General features: G+C 38.1%; 1 protein-coding gene across 1 annotated transcript in view; it reads left to right on the forward strand.

Annotated features, from left to right (window-relative positions):
* The window catches only part of LOC124798989 (dynein axonemal heavy chain 10), a 1,080,466-nt gene that overhangs the window by 241,770 nt on the left and 815,515 nt on the right, over nucleotides 1–23,181 (forward strand). The window contains exon 12 of the mRNA XM_047262526.1: nucleotides 4,817–4,916. Within this exon, the coding sequence (XP_047118482.1) occupies nucleotides 4,817–4,916 (100 nt within the window). The remainder of the gene's footprint in view (nucleotides 1–4,816; nucleotides 4,917–23,181) is intronic.

Genomic DNA, 23,181 nt, shown 5'->3' on the forward strand with positions numbered 1-23,181 from the left:
CTGGAAGTGTCTTGACGGAAATGGTGCAGTTATCCATCACTATCCTGTACTTGGGCGACGTCCGCAAAGTTCACCGGGGGTGACATAATGGCACACCCTCGAGACACACAATCAACGACAATATTGTCTATCCCCGAAATGTGTCAGATGTTTGTTGTATATTGCAACACGAACCATAATTGCTGGAGTTTGCGCAGTGATCATTTAGTGTGGTTGTTGTGGAACGTGTGCGTACTCGGTTTGTAGTCGGTGAAAATGATGAATTGCCGGACTTCTATGGATGGCTGGAAGTATTTCACCACTGCATACACTGCAAGCAACTCTCAGTCATAAACCCTCCAAGTCCATTGTGATTTGGATAGCTTCTTAGACAAAAAACCGAGAGGCTGCCAGCTCCTGCTGATGCGCTGCTGTAACGACTCACCGATGGCGACCTGGCTGGCGTCCACGACTATAGCTAAGTCTGCGTCATGTGGTGGCGGCGGTGGTGCTCGGGTTACTTGGAATACACCAGAACATCGTCGAGGCATGCGAAGCAAAATGTCAAGCCTCGCAAGATGCCATCAAGGAACCGCTGCCAAGTCTGGGCAGCATTCCGAAGACCAAAAGTCATAAACAGGCTTCCGAAAAGCCCGAAGGGCATTACGATAGCTGTTTTTCCAATATCTTTGGGCGCCACCAGAATTTGGGTGTACACCTTTGCGCAATCTTGCTGAACACTGCGTAGCTCACCAAAGCATAACTGAAGTCTTGAAGTTGTGGGACTGGGTATCGGTCCAGCACCGTTCGCAAATTAAGGGCACAGTAGTCCCCACACGGGCATCACAAATTGTCCTTTTTGGGCACTAAAAGTAACGCCAATGACCATGGGCTGCTCGATGGTCGAATGATGCCTTGCCGTAGCATGGCCTTGAACTTTGCCTTTGCTGCTGCAAGTCTATCAGGTGCAAGTCGATGAGGTTGGCACGATGTGGGTGGTCCGGGTGTTTTAATATGTGGTGCACCGTTGAACTTTTCATCTCAGTGCACCAGCTGGGCAGGTGAAGTCAGGGAATGTTTCAAGGATGTCAACGTAAGGTCCAGGGCACTTCACAGGTTTAACACTGTAGAATGCAGCCTGCTGGCGCTGTTCCACTAACTTTAAATTCGTTGTCACATCGATGAGCTGGCCATTTGTGATGTCGGCTAGCAGCCCATAGTGGCTGAGAAGGTCCACACCCAGGATCAGCTTTTTGACATCGGCTACAGTAAAAGTCCACGAGAATGTGTGGCGTGGACCCAGATCTAAATTACAGCTGTGTGTGCCGTAAGTTTTAATTGCTGAATTGTTCTCCGCTGTGAGGGAGAGTGCCTTGACCCACCTGTGGTCTCATAACATAGAATGGGGGAATATCGAAAGGTCCAAACTGGTGTTGACAAGGCACCTCATGCCCACATCCCATTCCGTGACAAACAGATGCTTGGATATCGTACTGCACCCAGGTGCACCTAGGTCCAGTCACAGCTGGCGTTTGGGTGTGACCCAGGAGCCTGGCACCTGATTGCTTCGTTGCCGAAACGGGCGTGGTACCAGGAATAGCTGCTTTGTGCGTGCACTGATATCTGTGGGGTACCATTGGAGTGGCTGTTGCTGCATTGCCAGCTGTGCGAGCCGCGTTGCCTGTAGCCTGGTCTGCTACCACTGTGATGCGTGCTGCCCTCTTGCCGCAAGCATGCCAACTGGTTGACTTGTGTGCAGAGAGCTGCCACCTGTGCAGCCAAGTTTTGCACTAGCTGGTGCAGGTTGGCATCCGATGCGGGTGTATGATTCGTGTGCCACCACTGAGGTGGTGGGGCGGTGCCGTAAGCTGCTGTGACCGCGGTACTAGGCGCATCATGCACCTGGTCGGCCAAGTTAGTGACAGTGCCCAGCTGCATCTCTGTGCTGCTATCACTGCTTGCACCTGAGCTGGGAGGCTGCACACCCACCATTTGCTGTGTAACAACGAATCTGGCACCATGTCGGACTGCACGAGTCTCTATAAGTGCCGCAGGAACTGCGAGGGCCTCCATTCACCTCATTCCTCTTGCTGCAGCAGTTGGTGCACTCATCGTTCTTCAGACGATGAGATCTGCCAGTTCTGCTTTTCCTTGAGCCGTCTGTAGGGTGACTGCATCGGCGGGGCAGTGATTATATCCCGCACTTCGGCCGCATAATTCTGGTTGAGCTGGGTCACTACGTGTCCAAATCTTGCCAGGTCGCTGGTTATGTGGTTGCGCATAAAGACCCCCTCCACTTGACTGAAACACATTACAGAATCACGCAGCCAGAAGGGAGGCAGCCTGATCAACACTTGTCGGTACTCCAGCAATCATAGGAGGCGCCGGTATGGTGGGGATTTGCATGCCAAAATTGTCCTGGGCTGTCTGTGGCTACACAGCATCCGCACATGTAGTCCGTGCATGTAGCTCACTCTCCAGCTGCTTTTTGGATGCGAGCAGGACTTCAACAGTCTTTTGCAACTCTTCTAATGTCACCATCTTAGCTCAGAGTCGAATCCTCACATAAAGCAAGCACACAAACACAACAAAGGAAAACACACAAACACTAGACAGCTCGTGAAGGAAACATACATGCACAAAAAATATACAAATAAAAAAGGGTTCATGCAAAAAAAAATAGTTTTTCACTATGGAGTGGTGTTCAGGTGCAGTGTGTACGCGCCAGCCTACTCGTGATTCCCCATAACTCGTACTGACAAACGTTCTTCACTATGTGCTTTTAGCCTCGGATCACGTTGGGGTCACTAGTGAAGCAAGGACCTGTGGTTTCACCGCTTACAGTCATGATGTGCAGTGAACTGGGTTTATTGCCGTGCCCATGCACTGCGTTCAAGGGAGAGGCTTGGTGATGGAAATAACTGGGACAGATTTTGGTCATGACAAATTTATTCTTCACTAATTTTACAATAAGTAATAAATACCATTCATCATTAATGTCTGTCCATACAGGTGCATTGCGCTAGCGGTACAGCTCAATCACCGATCCAGGAGGGTGTTCACTCCAGTGATGAGCTGTGACGCGACCGCGTGGACTGACTGAGACAAAAGCTGCGTCACCGAACGTTCAGCTCCTGGAGTGACCAGAGGCACCGTGATGCCCACAAAAGAGCGAAAGTCACTGCCAACAGAAGGGTGCACACCGCGAAACTGGCGACTGCATTTAGGACCGCACATAAGTGTTTGTGGTGGAGTAGCATTAACTCAATACATGTGGTCTGTTGCGGGAGAAGTCGGAGACGTGTGTCGCGTTGTGTTGACCAGCTGACTCTGTCTGGCTGCTTTGTCCCGTGTGGTCTGGTGTGCTACACACCGTTGCCAAAATTCGGCGTAATGGTATAGCTGCACTTGTGAATGCCGGGTGTCGCTACCTTGTGTTGGCTGTGCCGTGGTTCAGCGCTTCATGCATTTAAACGGTGCGTCCACCACAGTACTAATCAACATAAAAAATCTAACTTTTCTGGATTGATATTTTTGAAAAAAATCTGTAATTTGTAAAAAAAATTCAAAAGGCGACAGTAAAAGAACTTTGGCAGATATGTCCAAACAGAGGATACCATTGTAATAATAAAGGAATTATCTTTCAAATAAGAAAAACTCTAACAAAATATCTAGAACTCTTACAGAGATACAGCATTTAAAATTTTTTTTCTGAAATTAGCATATTTAAACTGGTGTTCGTAGTGTCATCTTTGGAGGCCTGTATCTTGCGACAAGAATTTTGTTGGAGAAAACAAAAATATACGTGTTTCTTACTTACTCCTGAATTTTAACGTATGCTAAATTCAATAATATCCAAGACTATGAACGTAACCCCACTGCCTGAAGTGATACAAATTATGACAATACATTAAAAAGTTGACACATTCATCTTTGGTTGGTTTTGGAGTCAGTTATGTACTAGAAAATGGATATATAACACGAAACCCAGGTCATACAGTAATACCGTAATTTGTGACACAAGGCTAAAAATATGTTTCATTTAGATAATACAAAAGAAAGAATGGTAAATAGCATATCCAGTCAATGTTATTCTGATACAAACTGGTAACCTCACAAACTCATAAAAAATCACCACTAATTGGCTTTTTTCAGTATTATTCCAGTGAGATATATAGAGTATCTAATTTTCTTCTGTGTGCAACGTTGTCCTTGATGGTAGTAGGGCACTGTGACCACCTGATACACAAATAAAATTCACAGAATAGCACATTATCCTTCAAAGTGTTTGTTTCTTCTAATGCATATGATGATGATGTTGACGATCATGATGAAGTCCCATACTCCAAGGAGCGTAGGGGGATGATGTGGGAGACCCGCACTGCTGACTAGGTCAAGGTCCTATCAGAGGTGGTTTGCCATTGCCTTCCTCTGACCCTAATGCATCTACCAAATCATAATTATTTCATTTTGTTGCTTTTACCATTTTCCACTATAATCATATTACTACCTGTATTTTTCAGAAATTCTTTTTGGTTAGTTAACCATATTATTAATTAGTGAATAAAATATAATAATGACAGTATGAGAAAATAAAAATTTAAATTTTAGTACTTTATACCATGTATTTGCTTTACTTTACACTGACACTTCCTGCTACAGTGTGGTGTATTTTTTGTAATGAAGATGTGCAGAAAATTTCTAAGGCATGTTATTTTGTTACAGTGAAGTGGGAAACTAAAGTAATTTGTGTTGTGCTTAATATAACATGAAAAAGATGAATTTATTCAACTGAATCAGTAGCAGGTAAATAACTAATTGCATTTTACTTTTGCAGAACAAACTGGATGTTAGATTATCTAGGAATGGTGTGTCTTGCTGCAAATCAAGTATGGTGGACAGCTGAGGTGGAAAATGTGTTTAAAAAAATAAAAGAGGTGACAAATTCATCTAATATGTATGAATATCTTTACTTGTTTTCTGAATATTTATCTTAGTAGTGCTTTACTCTGCATTTAATTCTTCTGTTTTTACCGGAGACTAGGAATAACTTGATAATGAATACACATATTGTACAGTATAGTGAAGGTGTTGAGTGATTGAGAAGAATACAAGTAAGGTCACGGACAGAGTCCAACATACATCACTTTTACTAATATTTTTAAAATGCAAGAGGAAATTATGATAGGTCTTAAGCTGTTTACAGTATCTTTCTTACTTGTTTATATGATGGAATAACCTAAGATGTGTTCAATGCAGGGTAAGTGTCTGCTTGGAGTGAACTGTGTTTAGTAAAATATTTGAGTATGTAGTGGCTGGACAGATTAAAATCATTCCTGAATAAGTATAGTATCCTTTCTCCAGCCTAATATGGATTCCAGGAGGGCCGGCTGTGGTGGCCGTTCAGTTCTAGGTGGTTCAGTTTGGAACTGTGCGACTGCTAGGGTCACAGGTTCAAATCCTGCCTCAGGCATGGATGTGTGTGATGTCCTTAGGTTAGTTAGGTTTAAGTAGTTCTAAGTTCTAGGGGAGTGATGACCTCAGATGTTAAGTCCCATAGTGCTCAGAGCCATTTGAACCATTTTATTCCAGGAGGGGAAAAACAACAGTAGGTGCTGTCTATAAAGTTCTAGATACAACTCTCACTCTGGTAGATAAGAAATTAGCCAGCTGTGGGGTTGTTCCTTGATCTTACAAAGGCCTTCAATACTGTAAACCACAGAATACTATTACAAAAACTATATAACTATGGTATAAGGGGCACTGCCTTTGATTGGTTTGCGAGCTACCTACTAAACAGAAAATACTATGTGTAGTTATGTGAGGTCACCCCTTCAGGAAAATCCACAGTTTCATATTCTCGTATGGAAACCATAAAACATGGTGTTCGTTAAGGATCAGTTTAAGTCCCGATCCTATTTCTCCTGTTCATTAATGATGTTCCTCTTCACCTACCGACTTGCAGTACCTTCCTTTTTGCTGACAACACCAATATTCTGATATCTGATTCAGATGATCGCTTTGAAGCTGCAGTCAACCAATGTACAGCTCTACTGTATTCATGGCTTACAGTTAATATGCTACTTCTTAATGCAAAAAAGTCTGTAGGCCCAACACTGTCCCAACTATACAAATAGGCTGAACTGGAAAACGTAACTAAATTCCTCAGAATATCTATCTCTGAGACTCTAAGCTGGAAAAGCCACACTGACAGCTTAGCTACAGAGCTAAGTAAAGTATGTTTTATGCTTCTGTCAGTCAGGGAAGTGATGAGTACAAATATCCTAAGGTCAATGTACCATGCTCTGTTTCACTCAATCCTAACATATGGCCACATATTCTGGGGCCACACTTCTGAGTGCAATAAAATATTTAAGCTTCAAAAGAAAGTTGTCTGGATAATGTTATTTAAATAGCAAACAAACAATTATTCTGAAACAAACAAACAAACAATTATTCTGAAACAAAGAAACAAATAATTATTCTGAAACAAACAAACAAACAATTATTCTGAAAACTAGGTATTCTTCCACTTCCAAGCCAGTACATATTGGAGATACTAAGTTTTACGAAGCTAAATATTGACAGCCTGAAGCAGAATCTGGAGTATCAGCAGCATGACACTAGAGGGAATACTTCTGACACAGTTTGCTAATTCCACCAAATTATATGCTATTAATGCAAAGTGCATGGGGATTAAATTTTATAATCATCCACTGCTAAACATAAAAAACATCAGGAATCCAGCACATTTTAGAATAAGGCTTAAATCGTTCATGAACATTTTGAATGTGATTTTTCTATGTAATATATTTTCACACCTTATATTTCACTGCTATAATTAACTTAAAAATGTAAATTTTAATAAGGCCTAACTAACTGTTAAAAATTGATCTACATGTATGTACTTTTTATATTTATCTAGTAAATTTTAGCTATTGTATAAATTACATAATGCTTATCTATACTTCATTTGATTTTAAATGTCTCCACAATTTTTAATTTTACTTAGGCCTTGTTGACCTTAATATTGAACAACTTGTGAATATACCAGTACTGTACCCTGTTAATCTATAACTGTCATAGAATTGTGTAAGTTTGGGTGTATTTGATTTGGTGTTACATATTTTTAAAATGTTTAACATATCATGTAGTACACTCTGTACACAAAATGATTCAGTGGATCGATAATGAATGAATGAACTGTCACGAGAGTATGTAAGTATTTCAATTAGGTTTGGAGCACGCTTCTCTAAGATTGTTGCAGACACACCATCATTGCCTGCAGAGTTGGAGTTTCTTAATTGTTTTATTAATTTTGCTACTTGATCTGGAGAGACATTGCTGATGTACCTTGAGTAACAACATGCACTTTTTTATATTTGCTGGATTGGATATCCTTATTTACGTCTGATTTTAACATGTTGCTAGTAATATCTGTGAAACAGTTTTCAAATCTGTTGGCGACATGTAATGGATTTGTTATTTTTATATTATCTTGTCATAGCATTTTTTATTCTTTTTTCATAACACTCCACATAAACATCCCTTTATTTCTTAAATTACAAATGTATTCATCATTATGTATTAATTTTCTTAGCATTTTCAGATACTTTTTATAGTATACAATACAAGTTACCTATTCTATGAAGTAGTCTCTCCTTCTTCCATGCAGTCCTTATTCCTCTTGTGATACAAATATTTGTTCTAGAATTTCCACTTATGGTTTCAGTTTTTTGTGGCAAAGCGATGTAAAAGAAATGGGTTAAGGGAGAAATGAGGGTGTTGAATTTTTCATTTAGGTCATTAATTTCATAAACCTATGACCATGTTTCTTTGTTTAGTAAGACGTTGGAGTAGTTTATGTTATCCTAACTATAGTTTCTGCATGTGGTTTTTCAAAGGCATGTTATTAATGATACTGTCTTTTATGTTTAAGCTTAGTAATGTTGTTAGTCTCTAGACAAATTAGTATTGAAAAAGCAGTAATTATTATCTGCCAAGACTTACTGTGTCTATAATAGCATTGAAATGGAGAACAGCACAATAAATGTGAAAATACTAAACATCTTTCTCCAAAACTATCTCACAGAGAAAGATCACTCTGTAGTATCTCCTGTAAAACTTTTCATGAGAAACAAAACAGCTGATAAAAGTGACCAATGATATAGAAAAGCAACTGAAATTACTCAACAGAGGGAAAGTCACTGGACCTAATGGGATACCTGAATGATTCTACATGAGTATGCAAAAGAAATTGCCCTCTTCTGACAGTACTGTATCATACGTCTCTGAAGGTGTGAACTTCTCAAGAAGATTAGAAAAAAGCACAAGTCATTCCCATATTCAAGAAGAATCATCGAACAGATGCACAGAATTATAGGCCCATACTTCTGACATTGGTCACCTGTAGAATATTAGTACATGTTTTATCCTTACGTATTATGACATTTCTGAAGACAAAAATCTCCGCAGTAGGGATCAACATCAATTCTATAAAGGAAAATTGTGTGATCATTCTGTTCAACCAAGAGACCCAGAAGGCAGTAGATGCTGGCACCCAAGCAGATAGCATGTTCCTTGACTCCCTTAAGGCATTTGATACTGTTCTGCACTGTTTTAATGAACAAAATATGAGTGTATGAAATATCAGACCAACTGTGTGACTCAATTGAAGTCTTTCTAGCAAACAGAGCACAGCACTTCATCCTCAATGGGGAGAAGTCACCCAAGGAACATAGAAAGTGGTAGATACTGGTACCCAAGTAGATGGTATGTTCATTGACATTCAATACAGTTCTGCACTGCCACTAATGAACAGAATATAAGAATGTGATCTGCACTGGATAGAACTGATAGAGGAAACAGAGAAGATCCAAAGAAAAACAGTGCATTTCACTACAGGTTCACTTAGTAAGCATGAAACTGTCATGAAGATGATAAACCAATTCCAGTGATAGATAGTGCAAGAGAGGCATTCTGCATCACAGTGTGTTTTACTGTGAAAATTCTGAGAGCATGTGTTTGTAGTACAGTCAATAAATGTATTGTTTCTACCTACATATGTCTTGTGGAAAGACCATGAAGATAAAATTAGAGAGCTTCAAGTGCACATGGAGATTTATTGGCAGTTGCTTTTCCTGCGAATCATTCCCAGACAGAATGGGAAAGGGGAGAAGTGACAATGGTATGCAAAGTACCCTCCACATCACTATTTGCAAGGTGGCTTGTAGAGTGTAGATGTATAAGAAAATGATCTCTCTAATTACTGGATTACACATGAATTGTAAGGAAGCATGCAAATTTTTAAGAGAATTTTTCAAAGTTGAATGTAACAGTTTAAAATTGTTACGGTTTGCAGATAATTTATTATTGATAAGAGTGAAGTGTTACTTACACTTACCTTTCTGTTGAGGCTATTTTCTTGTGCAAACTTATACATTGCTTCCAAATATGTACTCATATTACAATGACTGCAATTTTGTTTAGTTGTTGCTGCTTATCCTGTATTATAAATTAAACTTTGCTCTTCAAACATAAATTAACCCCTTTTACATCAATTGAAAATTTATAGATATGCTTTAGACATCTATATCAAGGAAAACATTATCACTTTCATGTCTTTATTAATCAGAAAAGCATACATTTTCCTTACTACTAATTGAATTAGTACATTGGCTGTAATGTTTGTGAAAATCTAGATATTGAAGAATGGGAGTAAACCTATTATTACTTAACAAAATTGCTAAACATGAGTCTACTTTTATGTTAAACACTGATGAAGTTATTTGCATAAAATATTTAACAAGAAATCATCTACTCATTTATTCCTCAATTATAAGTCTGGATGTAACAATCATCAAAGATACTCCTAATATGTATAATGAATAGTACTTTCCCTAAACTCACACAATTCACCCTCAAGGCATTCCCAGTGTCTGTACTTAGTCCATACACAAATACTTGTTTAAATACACCAGAAAGCTTCTTTCTTTCTCCGTAAGCAAAATAAGTATGTTTTTATTCTCTTGTTGCTACTCATTATCCAGTGCTATTTCCATTACTTCAGCTATCTGCTGACACATACATGTGTACTCTCTCTCTCTCTCTCTCTCTCTCTCTCTCTCTCTCTCTCTCTCTCACACACACACACACACACACACACACACACACACACACACACACATCATGGAAGAAAAGAATGTTCAGTATTTTCCTCTAACAAAATGCAATATAAAACCCACCATGTGTGACAACAGCCATTTCTATTGTTATCAGCCAGCATGTTCTGTGTAGATCTGATGTTAATCTAAGTGTAAGTGTCAGCAAAGTAAGTTAAAAGAAATTTATGAAAGAGATGATGGAGAAATGGAAGAAACATGTGTTCACTTTAAAACAAAAATTAGAATAAACTGAAAGATTTGAGAAAGGGGAATCTGATGGAAAACTAAGTGCTGGTTATATTAGTGGAATACAGATGGTTTACAGCATTAAAAAGAGTGCACATAAGAAACTGGATTGTATGAGGAAATGCAGTTCTAGTTCAGGATTGTCTGCACTAAAAGGCATGAAGAGATCTATATCTGATGAATTAGATGCTGCTCTTTTGCAGTGATGTAGCCAAAAATCAATGAATGTGTCATTATTTCAGGCACAATGTGTGCCAAAAAAGCTGAATTTTTTCATGAAGCTCTAGGGTTAGAGGGAGAATTTAATGATTCATCTAGATGGCTGACCAGATTCAAACATTGTCATGGGATTCATGAATTTACTATGCCAGGAGAGCAGATTAGTTCAAATGTTGCAGCAGCTTTTGTGCACTGCTAATGCTTCTGGGAACCACAACGTGAAAGTACTAGTGATTGGAGGAAAACACTGAGCCTTCAAGGATATTGCAGTTAAGGATCTCCCTGTGAATTATTACAACCAATAGGGAACATGGGTGGTTAGGAAATTTTCAAAAATTGGTTCCACACACATTTTGTACCTTAAGTTCTAAGATTTCTAGGAGTGAAAGGAATGCTGCAGAAGACTGCTGTATTGCTTGATAACACCCCTCCACATCCCGATGAGAGGATTCACATACCTGATAATGGTCTCATCACATCTAACAAGAGAACATTCCCAAATGTCAATAAATGATCATGATGAAGCTTTATAGGTGTGTAGAGGGGGCAAATAGTACAGTAATTATTTTTTTTATTTGTGCCCCATTCCGCTTTTGAGGGGTAAAGCATACCCCCCAAAATAATTTGGCATTCTAGGTTTAGAGGGCATACCTTTAAAACAATGATTTATAAAAAATGTTTTTACATATAAGTTGATATATAACTAATGAAAACTTTACAATCAAGTATAATTTGAAATTTTGAAAATACCCCACCACCATCATTTATTCTGAAAAATGAAAGCTTGTGACATAAATTAAAGAAATATTAAAGCTAGAAATGTGTATGTGTAATAAAGCTGGAGCCTTTTAGATCTAGCTCTGTTGTATAATAATGATGCCAATCTCGACTTGCAAAACACTCTATAATCGAACTACAGTCATTAGTACATAATCATTTCTCTTTTCCAAGTTAACCAATGTAATGAAATATGCGTCATACAAATCAGAATATGCAGAGGATCCCCCACAATGATTGGAAATCCTGCTGAATTTTGTTTTGTGTTGTCTTCAGTGTCATGTATATTATGGAAAAAATTTCCTTATAATATAAAAAATGCTATGTTCAAAGCATTTCTTTACAGATAATCATTATCGTAATTATTTTCTATCATAATAGTAAGTTATTTATTATTTTCAACTAACAAAATACACATATGTGAAATGGTAAACTAAAAATGTAAAGCAGCAGCTTAAAACACCAAATAAGTATAAATAAAATAAATAATTAGAATAGTAATGAATGTTTTGATATTTTAATTAGGTATGTTGAAAAAACTCTGACAGCACATGTGTACAGCTTATTACCCAAAAATGGTATTTCAAGATGCAGCTTTTATTATATATGGATCTATGTGGCTTAAAAGCATGTTAAATTTATATTGTAACAAAAGTTTTCGTTTTATTAAATTAGTTAATGGAACGGGGGGGGGGGGGGGGGGGGGGTATTTTGCAGAATTTCAGATTATTACAAAAGTCAATTATACAGTTTTTAAGAACATTAATTATGTATCAACTTTTATGTAAAAACATTTTTTTGTTTATCATTGTGTCAAAGATATTCCCTCTAAACCTAAAATGCCAAATTATATTACAGGGTGTGTTTTACCCCTTCTAAGTGAAACTGTCACAAACAAAAAAATGCTTATTATACTATTTTGCCCACTCTGCACACCTGCCAAGTTTCATCAAGAGTTTATTGAGACCTGGGAATGCTCCCTTGTAAGTTTTTACCTCCTAATGTGACTGCCATTATACAGTCACTGAACCAAAGCATGTTGTTGTTGTTGTGGGCTTCAGTCCAGAGACTGGTTTGATGCAGCTCTCCATGCTATCTATCCTGTGCAAGCTTCTTCATCTCCCAGTACCTACTGCAACCTACATCCTTCTGAATCTGCTTAGTATATTCATCTCTTGGTCTCCCTCTACGATTTTTACCCTCCACTCTGCCCTCCAATACTAAATTGGTGATCCCTTGATGCCTCAGAACATGTCCTACCAACCGATCCCTTCTTCTAGGCAAGTTGTGCCACAAACTCCTCTTCTCCCCAATTCTATTCAGCACCTCCTCATTAGTTATGTGATCTATCCATCTAATCTTCAGCATTCTTCTTTAGCACCACATTTCGAAAGCTTCTATTCTCTTCTTGTCCAAACTATTTATCGTCCACGTTTCACTTCCATACATGGCTACACTCCATACAAATACTTTCAGAAACGACTTCCTGACACTTAAACCTATACTAGATGTTAACAAATTTCTCTTCTTAAAAAACGCTTTCCTTGCCATTGCCAGTCTACATTTTATGTCCTCTCTACTTCGTCCATCATCAGTTATTTTGCTCCCCAAATAGCAAAAATCCTTCGCTACTTTAACTGTCTCATTTCCTAATCTAATTCCCTCAGCATCACTCAACTTCATTCGACTACATTCCATTATCGTCGTTTTGCTTCTGTTGATGTTCATCTTATATCGTCCATTCAAGACACTGTCAATTCCATTCAACTGCTCTTCCAAGTCTTTTGCTGTCTCTGACAGAATTATAATGTCATCGGCGAACCTCAAAGTTTTTATTTCTTCTCCATGGATTTTAATACCTACTCCAAATTTTTCTTTTGCTTCTTTTACTGCTTGCTCAATATACAGATTGAACAACATCGGGGAGAGGCTACAACCCTGTCTCACTCCCTTCCCAACCGCTGCTTCCCTTTCATGCCCCTCGACTCTTATAACTTCCATCTGGTTTCTGTACAAATTGTAAATAGCCTTTTGCTCCCTGTATTTTACACCTGCCACCTTCAGGATTTGAAAGAGAGTATTCCAGTCAACATTGTCAAAAGCTTTCTCTAAGTCTACAAATGCTAGAAACATAGGTTTGCCTTTTCTTAATCTAGCTTCTAAAAAAAGTCGTAGGGTCAGTACTGCCTCACGTGTTCCCGTATTTCTACGGAATCCAAACTGAGCTTCCCTGAGGTCGGCTTCTACCAGTTTTTCCATTCGTCTGTAAAGAATTCGCGTTAGTATTTTGCAGCCATGACTTATTAAACTGGTAGTTCGGTAATTTTCACATCTGTCAATGCCTGCTTTCTTTGGGATTGGAATTATTATATTCTTCTTGAAGTCTGAGGGTATTTCACCTGCCTCATACATTTTGCTCACCAGATGGTAGAGTTTTGTCAGGACTGGCTCTCCTAAGGCTGTCAGTAGTTCTAATGGAATGTTGTCTACTCCCGGGGCCTTATTTCGACTTAGGTCTTTCAGTGCTCTGTCAAACTCTTCACACAGTATGATATCTCCCATTTCATCTTCATCTACATCCTCTTCCATTTCTATAACATTGCCCTCAAGTACATTGCCCTTGTATAGACCCTCTATATACTCCTTGCACCTTTCTGCTTTCCCTTCTTTGCTTAGAACTGGGTTTCCATCTGAGCTCTTGATATTCATACAAGTGGTTCTCTTTAATTTTCCTGTAGGCAGTATGTGTCTTACCCCTAGTGAGATAAGCCTCTACATCCTTACATTTGTCCTCTAGCCATGCCTGCTTAGCCATTTTGCACTTCCTGTTGATCTCATTTTTGAGACGTTTCTATTCCTTTTTGTCTGTTTCCTTTACTGCATTTTTATATTTTCTCCTTTCGTCAATTAAATTCAATATTTCTTCTGTCACCCAAGAATTTCTACTAGCCCTCGTCTTTTTACCTACTTGATCCTCTGCTGCCTTCACTACTTCATTCCTCGAAGCTACCCATTCTTCTTCTACTGTATTTCTGTACCCCATTCTTGTCAATTGTTCCCTTATGCTCTCCCTGAAACTCTGTACAACCTCTGGTTTACTCAGTTTATCCAGGTCCCATCTCCTTAGATTCCCACCTTTTTTTGCAGTTTCTTCAGTTTTAATCTGCAGTTCATAACCAATAGATTGTGATCAGAGTCCACATCTGCCCCTGGAAATGTCTTACAATTTAAAACCTGGTTCCTAAATCTCTGTCTTACCATTATATAATCTATCTGAAACCTGTCATTATCTCCAGGCTTCTTCCAGGTATACAATCTTCTTTCATGATTCTTGAACCAAGTGTTAGCTATGATTAAGTTGTTCTCTGTGCAAGATTCCACCAGGCAGCTTCCTCTTACATTTCTTAACCCCAATCCATATTCACCTACTAAGTTTCCTTCTCCCCTTTTTCCTACTACCGAATTCCAGTCACCCATGACAGTTAAATTTTCGTCTCCCTTCACTATCTGAATAATTTCTTTCATCTCATCATACATTTCTTCAATTTCTTTGTCATCTGCAGAGCTAGTAGGCATATAGACTTGTACTACTGTCGTAGGTGTGGGCTTCGTGTCTATCTTGGCCACAACAATGCGTTCGCTGTGCTGTTTGTAGTAGCTACATAACTGCATTAATAAAATGGACTACTGGCCTCATCTACTGTGACTGCTAGTTGTTGGGATAATTTGGTGGCATTCTGGAATATGACAATTCTACAAGCCTTACATGGGATTTTTGATGTGTGGCAGGAATTAAAGCTACACACACTAGTTTGATCATGGAGGAAAATTCTTCCAGATATAGAAGACAGTAATTTTCAAGGTTAACAACTGCACAAATATGAAACTGTCAATGGGTTTAAATAGTTTTGAAGAGGTCCATGATGAAAACTTGAATGAGTGGATGAAGATTGACACATGGGAACCTGGTTTTCGGTACATGAGTGATGGCAAAGTTATGAATGCTGCTTCACAACAAAACAAAGAAGAGGACAGTGAATGTGAAAGTAGGGATGATGTCAACTCCTCCCAAGAACAGACCAACATCACAGACTATTTTAAGAAATAAACAGACCTAAACTACCTATGCACAGAAATTGGGTAATCTTTCAAGCAAAGAACAAATGTTTGAAAATATCTCAATTATTTGTGTTTTTTGATTATGTGCATCTTCTCTCCAACATTGCCCCAAATAGTCGTGAGTATACCTTCTATGTGTGTGTGTTCCCTCAACAGAAATTACTGGACAACCATGACTGAATATTACAACATTACTTTCAAATATCCAAAAGGCATGCTTTTTAACTAATGTCTATAACTTTCTGTTGTTTCCCAAATTCAAATCACAACCACTGGCATTTCAGTGTGATTCACATTTCTCTAAATCTTCTAAGTGTTTCCAAGATCTCCAATATTTTGCTACCAGTGTCAGTTACAGGTTTCCTAATCACCAAAAAGGACTTCCTACTGATTTACATGAAGTAGCATCAGTGTTTTCATTTAATAAATCATTTTCAGGCACTTCAAATTTAGTGTCATTATCGCATTATCATTTTTGTCTTCAGTTTTGACAAATAATTTACCCTTCCTATTAACTCCATACACAAAACAGTGACATTCATGTATGTTAACAGTATTTTCATACAAATTATCTATATTTATTGATTGTTCTCCACTAACTCCCAATCTATGTCTTCATTTAGTCCTCTGTGTAAGGCATTTGTGCGCATTAATATTCAAAAACTTGATTTAAATGAACCAGTCATTTTAATTGATATCTGCAAAATTATTTTATCTTCATCTATGTTCTCCTTAACACGGCCCATTTAAAAAGTTCACTCTTTATTGTAACATGATATTCTTCCAACAAAAATTTGTTTCAAAATGCTTACCCAGATTATTAGTAGCTAAACTGTTGACAACTGGTTTGTTTGGCCCAGAATAATGCTATCCTGTGTAGAAAGTTTTTTTTTTTTTTACAATCTTTGTTTCCAAGTTGGCTGTTATATCATGGATTAAGCTGACTTTGCAGTGTTGACCGAGATCTACTGGATGCAAATTCACATACCAAGAAAAATGTTTCATTGGTTGATGGGAACAAACATTACAGCTAGAATTAAAGACACCCTTTGAGACTACTCCATCTTGCACTTTTCTGAGTTGATTTTGAACATTTACCAAATTTCTGACCGAAGCTGTCACACAACTCTTATGTTGAACACCTTTTCCACAAGGAATATTACAGTTTAAGTGTCTACCTACCTGCTTGTAACTGCCACAGGACCACACAGTTCGTGTTACATTTCCACTGTCCAGCCATTTATTTCTTCTGTCTTGCCATTTGTTTCTTCATCTGATCATTCAATTACATATTAGTTCCTGCTACTTTGGAAATTGTTTCTACGATCAGATTTCTGTATCCCTAAAAATCTGTTCCAGTACAGAATTTATTCAAGAAAACAAAAACCAGTGCTGCTCTCAAGACATCTCTGCCCCATTGTTCTTGATCTCCTAGACCCAGTTGAGGATCTAGTTTGGTAATTGTCATGTATGAAAATGTTAGTGAACAAAATCTCAGAAAATATGAAAATGTTACACAAAAAGTTTTTCATCATTATTCACTTCACACAACATGAAACAAGGAAAATAAAAATTTAATTTAAGTGTCTATCGTCTTAACACCGTTGTTGGCAAGCACACAATATAATGGTGAATATCAATGTGTTGTAGTTCTATTAGAGGGCAAGGATTTCACAACATTTGCACTATTTTCCACTCTGTATTTTCACATCAAATTAGTTCATGCCTGTCAATAGATAAATCAATAAACAGATTTACAAACCAAGCTGCTGTCATGTCTTCCTATGCAATTCATAACAGTGACTTCAACAAAGTTTTGACATTGCTGCATCACAAATGATACCCATATTGAGCACCTGTAATGTGAATTACAAACTAGGAGAGATGTTCTATCCACTGACAAGTGTTTGTTTTGTGTAGATCTTGTAAATTTCTCGCAGACACCTACTGAAACTCTGGAGGCACTTGTTAATAAACCTGTTTATATCTTATTTCAAAATCATGAAATGGTACCAACTCATAGTCCACTGATCATAGTTTCCACATTCTCTGTTTTTCTTTATCAAAAGCCAAATCAATACAATGTTCGATACTTCAATGGATTTGGTGCACATTATGTGAAAATATTCCTTTGAATGGGAAGCACAATAACGTTAATAAAATACTTGACTGATTGTTGAGAGTGAATATCGTTGATCATTTTCCATCACAGTTTTCTCCCTGGTCCTTATCTTCCAGTTCCTTAATTCAGTGATTTACTGATTTTTTGTTGGTTGTAAATGTTTCAAAGAAATAACTTCGCCTGTGCAATTTTCACCTTAGTTTCCTTTATTAACTTTGTTGATGTTCACATTTTCTTTGCAAGGCATGAGTGGCCATAAATCGTATTTTGGTTCACAAATTTTCTCCATCTAACTAACTCGACATAACTGTTGATAATTTTAACTTAAAAGAAAACCTAATAAACAAATTCAAACAGTTCATTGTTCGTTGTAGTGTTGATTTGTAAAATTTAAATACTTTTAATATAAACCTACTTTTATTTGAGAACAAATGATTTTCCAGTTAGTTAATTTTCTTTCATGTCTTTCAACTGGTGCTAAGTTCTACTTTTACTACCATCTTTTTTGTTATTATTTGGTTATAATGGCTGCTTTCAGATACTTAATCTAAACCAACAGATCAGGCAATGTTATGAAAGAAAGCAGGTTATAGGAATTGCTTTTCATGATCTCACAGCTACTTACTATACCATAAATCACAAGAAACTAACAAAGAAGCTGCACAAAATAACCAAGGACTTCCAGCAGATGCAGATTATTCAGTACGCAGAACAGGTGATTTTTGTTGCTCTAAATGCAGAAAAAGGGTCTACTCTAGGATGTGTACGGGATCTCATGTTATGTAACATATGTACTCAAGATTAGCTACTCAACACTAAAACATGGTCCTTGATCCTATGCTGCTGACTCAGATGTCACTGCTCAAGGAATGACTTTTGAAGAATTTGATTCCAATCTAACATCTGCACTCAAAAAATACAATCTGCTATAAATACAACCACTTGAAACCCAGCCTGGATAAAACTCAAGTGTGTGCATTTCACCTACACAATTAGGAAGCAAAAACTGAAAGTTATGGAGATATGATGCAATTGAAATCACCATGTTAAGCCCAAATGCCTTTGGTTAAGACCTGATCATGCATTAACTAACAAACAACACTTTTAGATACCATCCAGAAGGAGTGCACCAGGAACAATTTCATCTGCAAACTGACAAACACATGGAGAGTACTGCCCAGTGTTCTGCTCTTGGCCTTTTTTCTCTGCTGCGGACTAAACCACTCCCATCTGGAGGAACTCTGCATCTGCCAATCATGTTGATGTGGCTCACCATGAGAAAAGCTGCATAGTCTCAGGGTACCTAAGATCACCTCGTCAATCAGATCTTTTCACTCATGGAAATAGCACCTCCAACTGTAAGAAGACAGGTAACAGCAGAAAGTGAAAATAAGAAGAAAGAAACAATATAAAGGCATCCGCTGTGTGGAACTCAAACATATCCATTACAACTGAAATACAGAAAACTCTTCCTCCTTACAACAGTCCAGCTCCAACCTCAATAGAAGCCTGCTGAACTGGGCTGTGTGAAAGAAAGTCAAATGGAAGATTATAGACAGCAAAAGAGAAGTTACCATCAGGCTGCCATCTCCAGTAAGAGACTTGGAAGACTCTCAACGGATTGAGAACAGGAATGATAAGGTGCAAAATTAATTTGGCGAAATGCAGTCTCAGTGATGATAAACTTTGTTGATGTGGGGCAAGGCAGGCCTCTGAACACTTGACACACTCTGTGACATGGAACTCGTGTTTGCAGTGACTGACCATGCCATTCTGACTGCTAAACATAAGACTCACAAAGTGAGAAAATCTTATCAGTCATTATTTTTAGATTTTAGTTGTGGCAGTATATCTTTTTTTCTTATTCTAACAAATAAATCCAAAATATTGAATTTATTAATTGAAGTTTCAAAAAAGATTATAACATGTTTCACACTTTCTAGAAAGTCTGGGAAGACCAAGAAAAATTTGGTAATCTCACAAAAATCTGGAAACATTTAGAAAAATCCTGAAGGTCAGCACAACATTACCAGTTTCCTTCTTTCTATGCTTTGAACCGGGGTAGGATCAGAACTGTTATTAAATCTTCAAATATCATAGTAGGCTATGTCAGACAATGAAAGATCCGGGATGAAATAATGATAATATTATGAAAGGGATAGATTGATACTCACCATATAGAAGAGATGTTGAGTTGCAGACACACACAACAAAAAGTACTAAACATGTAAACTGTCAGCCAAAAGTTCTTTTTCTGATATAGACAAAACACACACACAAACCTTCACCCAACACAGCTCTCTCTCACACACACATGACCACTATCTCTAGCTGCTGAGACCAGACTGCCAGTCTGGCACCAGCAGCCAGACAGTGGTCACATGTGCCTGGGCAAGGTTTGTGTGTGTTTGTTATCTATTTCAGAAGATGGCCTTCTGGCCAAAAGCTTGTGTGTTTAGTAGTCCTTTTGTTGTGCCTATAAGTGACTCAACATCTTTGCTATACAGTGAGTAGCAATCTATCACTTTCATAATACTAGGCTATGTAATAGAGCTTATCCTCTAACTAAGCACACTTTTCCAAACTGATAAATTTTCTGTTTCTGGTAATTTTCTCTACAGGTACTTTCTCAAAATATCAAAATGTACTTTCTCAAGATATCAAAATGATCTTTATCAATGAACAATGGTTAGACTCAGAAATAAATCCTCTATTTATTGACTGGGTAAGATAAGGGCCTACCAATGTACAGGCTTAGTGCTGTACATCAAAACATCTTTTGATATATCCAACATGAGACATCAGGCTGTAATATTTCTTTATAAAGAAAAAGCCCAGAAGTGTTTTTTAAAAGACAGCCAGTTTTTCATTAAAAGTGTTTTTGTGTACTTAAAAATGTTCCAGGAGAAGAAGAAAATATTGTTAGTACAATTAAAATTGAAACCTAATCATCCAATCAGTTCCAAACAAGTACTGAAGTTTCAACCAAACCTGAGACAATGTATTGGTTTCAAAACCTGCTTGACAGTCAGTTGAATTATTTTCTACCAAGCTTGATGTTTCAAAAACTGAAGCAACATCAGATTTGAAAATTTAAATATTAGGTTTTTGTTCAGCTCATGTTCAGGTGTTGGAGAGTCATTCAGACTGATTTTTCCAGACAGTAATGTTGTTTCTAACTTCAGAAATGGGTGCAACAAAGTGCAAATATGTTATAAACTATGGTTTTGCTACCATTTTTCTGGATAAACTAAAAAATAAACTGCATCAATGTGATGACTTTGTATTATGTTTTTATGAATCATCAAATAAAATGGTGCAGAGAGGTCAGATTTTTATATTCATGAAGTTTTTTGATGGCAACAAAAGTAGAGTTTGTACCCACTATTTGAAGAGTGTGGTTTTAGCCAGAGCTTCTGCACAAGATGTACTTCACAATTTTAAGACCAGAATCTGACCATTCCACTGAAAAATGCTCTTCAAATTTTCATGTATGAACCTAATGTGACCATTAGTTCATTGAGAAAGTTGGAAAGGAAGATGATGGAAGAGAATCCTGATGAGGAAAATACTCATTAACATTGAAGCTTATGGGTTACCTGTTGTACTGCAAACTCCAAAGTGGAATGTGGATAAATTTTTCCAACATGCCTGTTATACTTCCGATGATACACATGCACACCCTGCAAAATATAATGAACTAGGAAAATGGTATTTCCTTTGAAACACTGTACTACTTGATTATTGGAAAATGTGTCACATCTTAGAATTATGACAAATCTGCATGATATTAAATCATTTATTGATTTTTTTAATTTAAATGCCAAACCATTGAGAACATTTTGCACAAACAAAAGAGATTTACATTAAACGTAAACTGTCATTTTTAAAAACTTTTTTTTTTACATTGTGGCCATTTTTAAGAAAGTTTGCACATTTATAGGTTGGCGTACATAATTTGTTGTAGGTATTTTTTGAGAGTGACAAAATTCTACCCACAATCTGCACTCTTTTCCTGGAACATAAATGATTTTATCTACTTTTGTGACTTGAAAGATATAAATAGTGTTTTCCAAACCCAAAAATTTCTTAAAGAAATAAAAGCAAATGTTTGCCATATGCAAAAGTACAGATAGGAATTTTAAAACATATTAATCAAAGTAACTATAACGGTATTTGAAATATTCCCAATCAGGTAAAAAATTGTTGGTTTTATCATCATTAGAGCCTAATACAAGGTGTTCCAGAAAGAATGGTGATATTTGGATCATGATAATCTGAAGGAAAAAAAAAGTAAATATTGGCTCTAAAATGTGTACCTTAAGGGAAATAAACACTTCTTCATTTTTGATACTGTGATATGAATTCCCTCTTCAGCAAACTCTATGCTTTCCATGTTTTGGGAGGATCTAGTACAGACTAAAACAAGAAAAAATTATCCAGTAAAAATGGGCTTTAAAATGCATTCTCCAGTAACTGGAATCAAGCAAGACCAGAGCACACTGGCCAGCAGGCCAACAGTGGGCACGTAGGGCCTGAAGCACCCGGGACAATGCTTTGGGAGATGAACAGGTGGTGTCCCATAAGTGGAGGCTGCCAGCTGGTAGAGGGAATACTGATCTTCAGGCACTACACTGGGGAACTGCAGTGTGGGGGATGAATGTGGAGCATATGGAGGCTCTGATGATGTCTCGACCTCCATACCTGTGCCCACAGGTGTCCTGGAGCAAAAATGGTACTTGTTGGGGGAGGGGGGAGGGGAGGGATGTGTGAGAGCAGGGTCTCCAACTCAGAGCCATCCGCCAACAAAGGTGTAGGTCGAAGGGGAGACTGAGTTGTTTCATGTGTCAACACTCCAAACGTTTCAGGGTATAAACCAATGTATGGTGCTTTCCATGAGTGGCCACTACTGTAATCAGCATCCATGTGGATTTTGTCCCATAGGAACATGCCCAAATGGCTGAACCTGGAAGGTATCGTCCAGCATGTCTGACGGTCGTTCTGTTAGGGTGCCAGGAGATTGAGGAGGGTATGTGGCTGCCAACTATGGAGGTATTCTGGTAGGGTGTGGTCATGTACAGGGGTGGACCTGTAGGTGATCCGAAAGATTGTGGAGTGCTGCTGTCATGGTAGCTGCACCCACAGCCTTCAACATTTGGTGCTTAAATGTGTGCACCATTTGTTCTGCTTCACCATTGTAGGAGGTGTCAAATGGAGGGCTACACAGGTGTTTGATGCCATTGGCATATCAGAACTGTTCAAAGGCCACAGCTGTGAACTGGAGCCCATCGATAGTCACAATGGTGTGGGGAAGCCCTTCAATGATGAGAATCTGCAGAAGGGCATTGAGTGTGACAGCTGTGATGATGGATGCCATGCTGCCCAGGGCCATGTAGAGCCAAGGAAGAGGCCAGTCAAGTTGAGATGAATGCTATCCCAAGGGAGGGGGCCAGGGTTGGACTGAGTTGGAGCAGCCTGATAGTGAGCATATGTGGAACAGCGGTGCACCATAGCCTCCATGTCCTTGTTGAGTCCTGGGCAATAGACATGCCATCT

The sequence above is a fragment of the Schistocerca piceifrons genome, chromosome 5, assembly GCF_021461385.2.
Source record: "Schistocerca piceifrons isolate TAMUIC-IGC-003096 chromosome 5, iqSchPice1.1, whole genome shotgun sequence".
Classification (NCBI taxonomy): Eukaryota; Metazoa; Arthropoda; class Insecta; order Orthoptera; family Acrididae; genus Schistocerca; species Schistocerca piceifrons.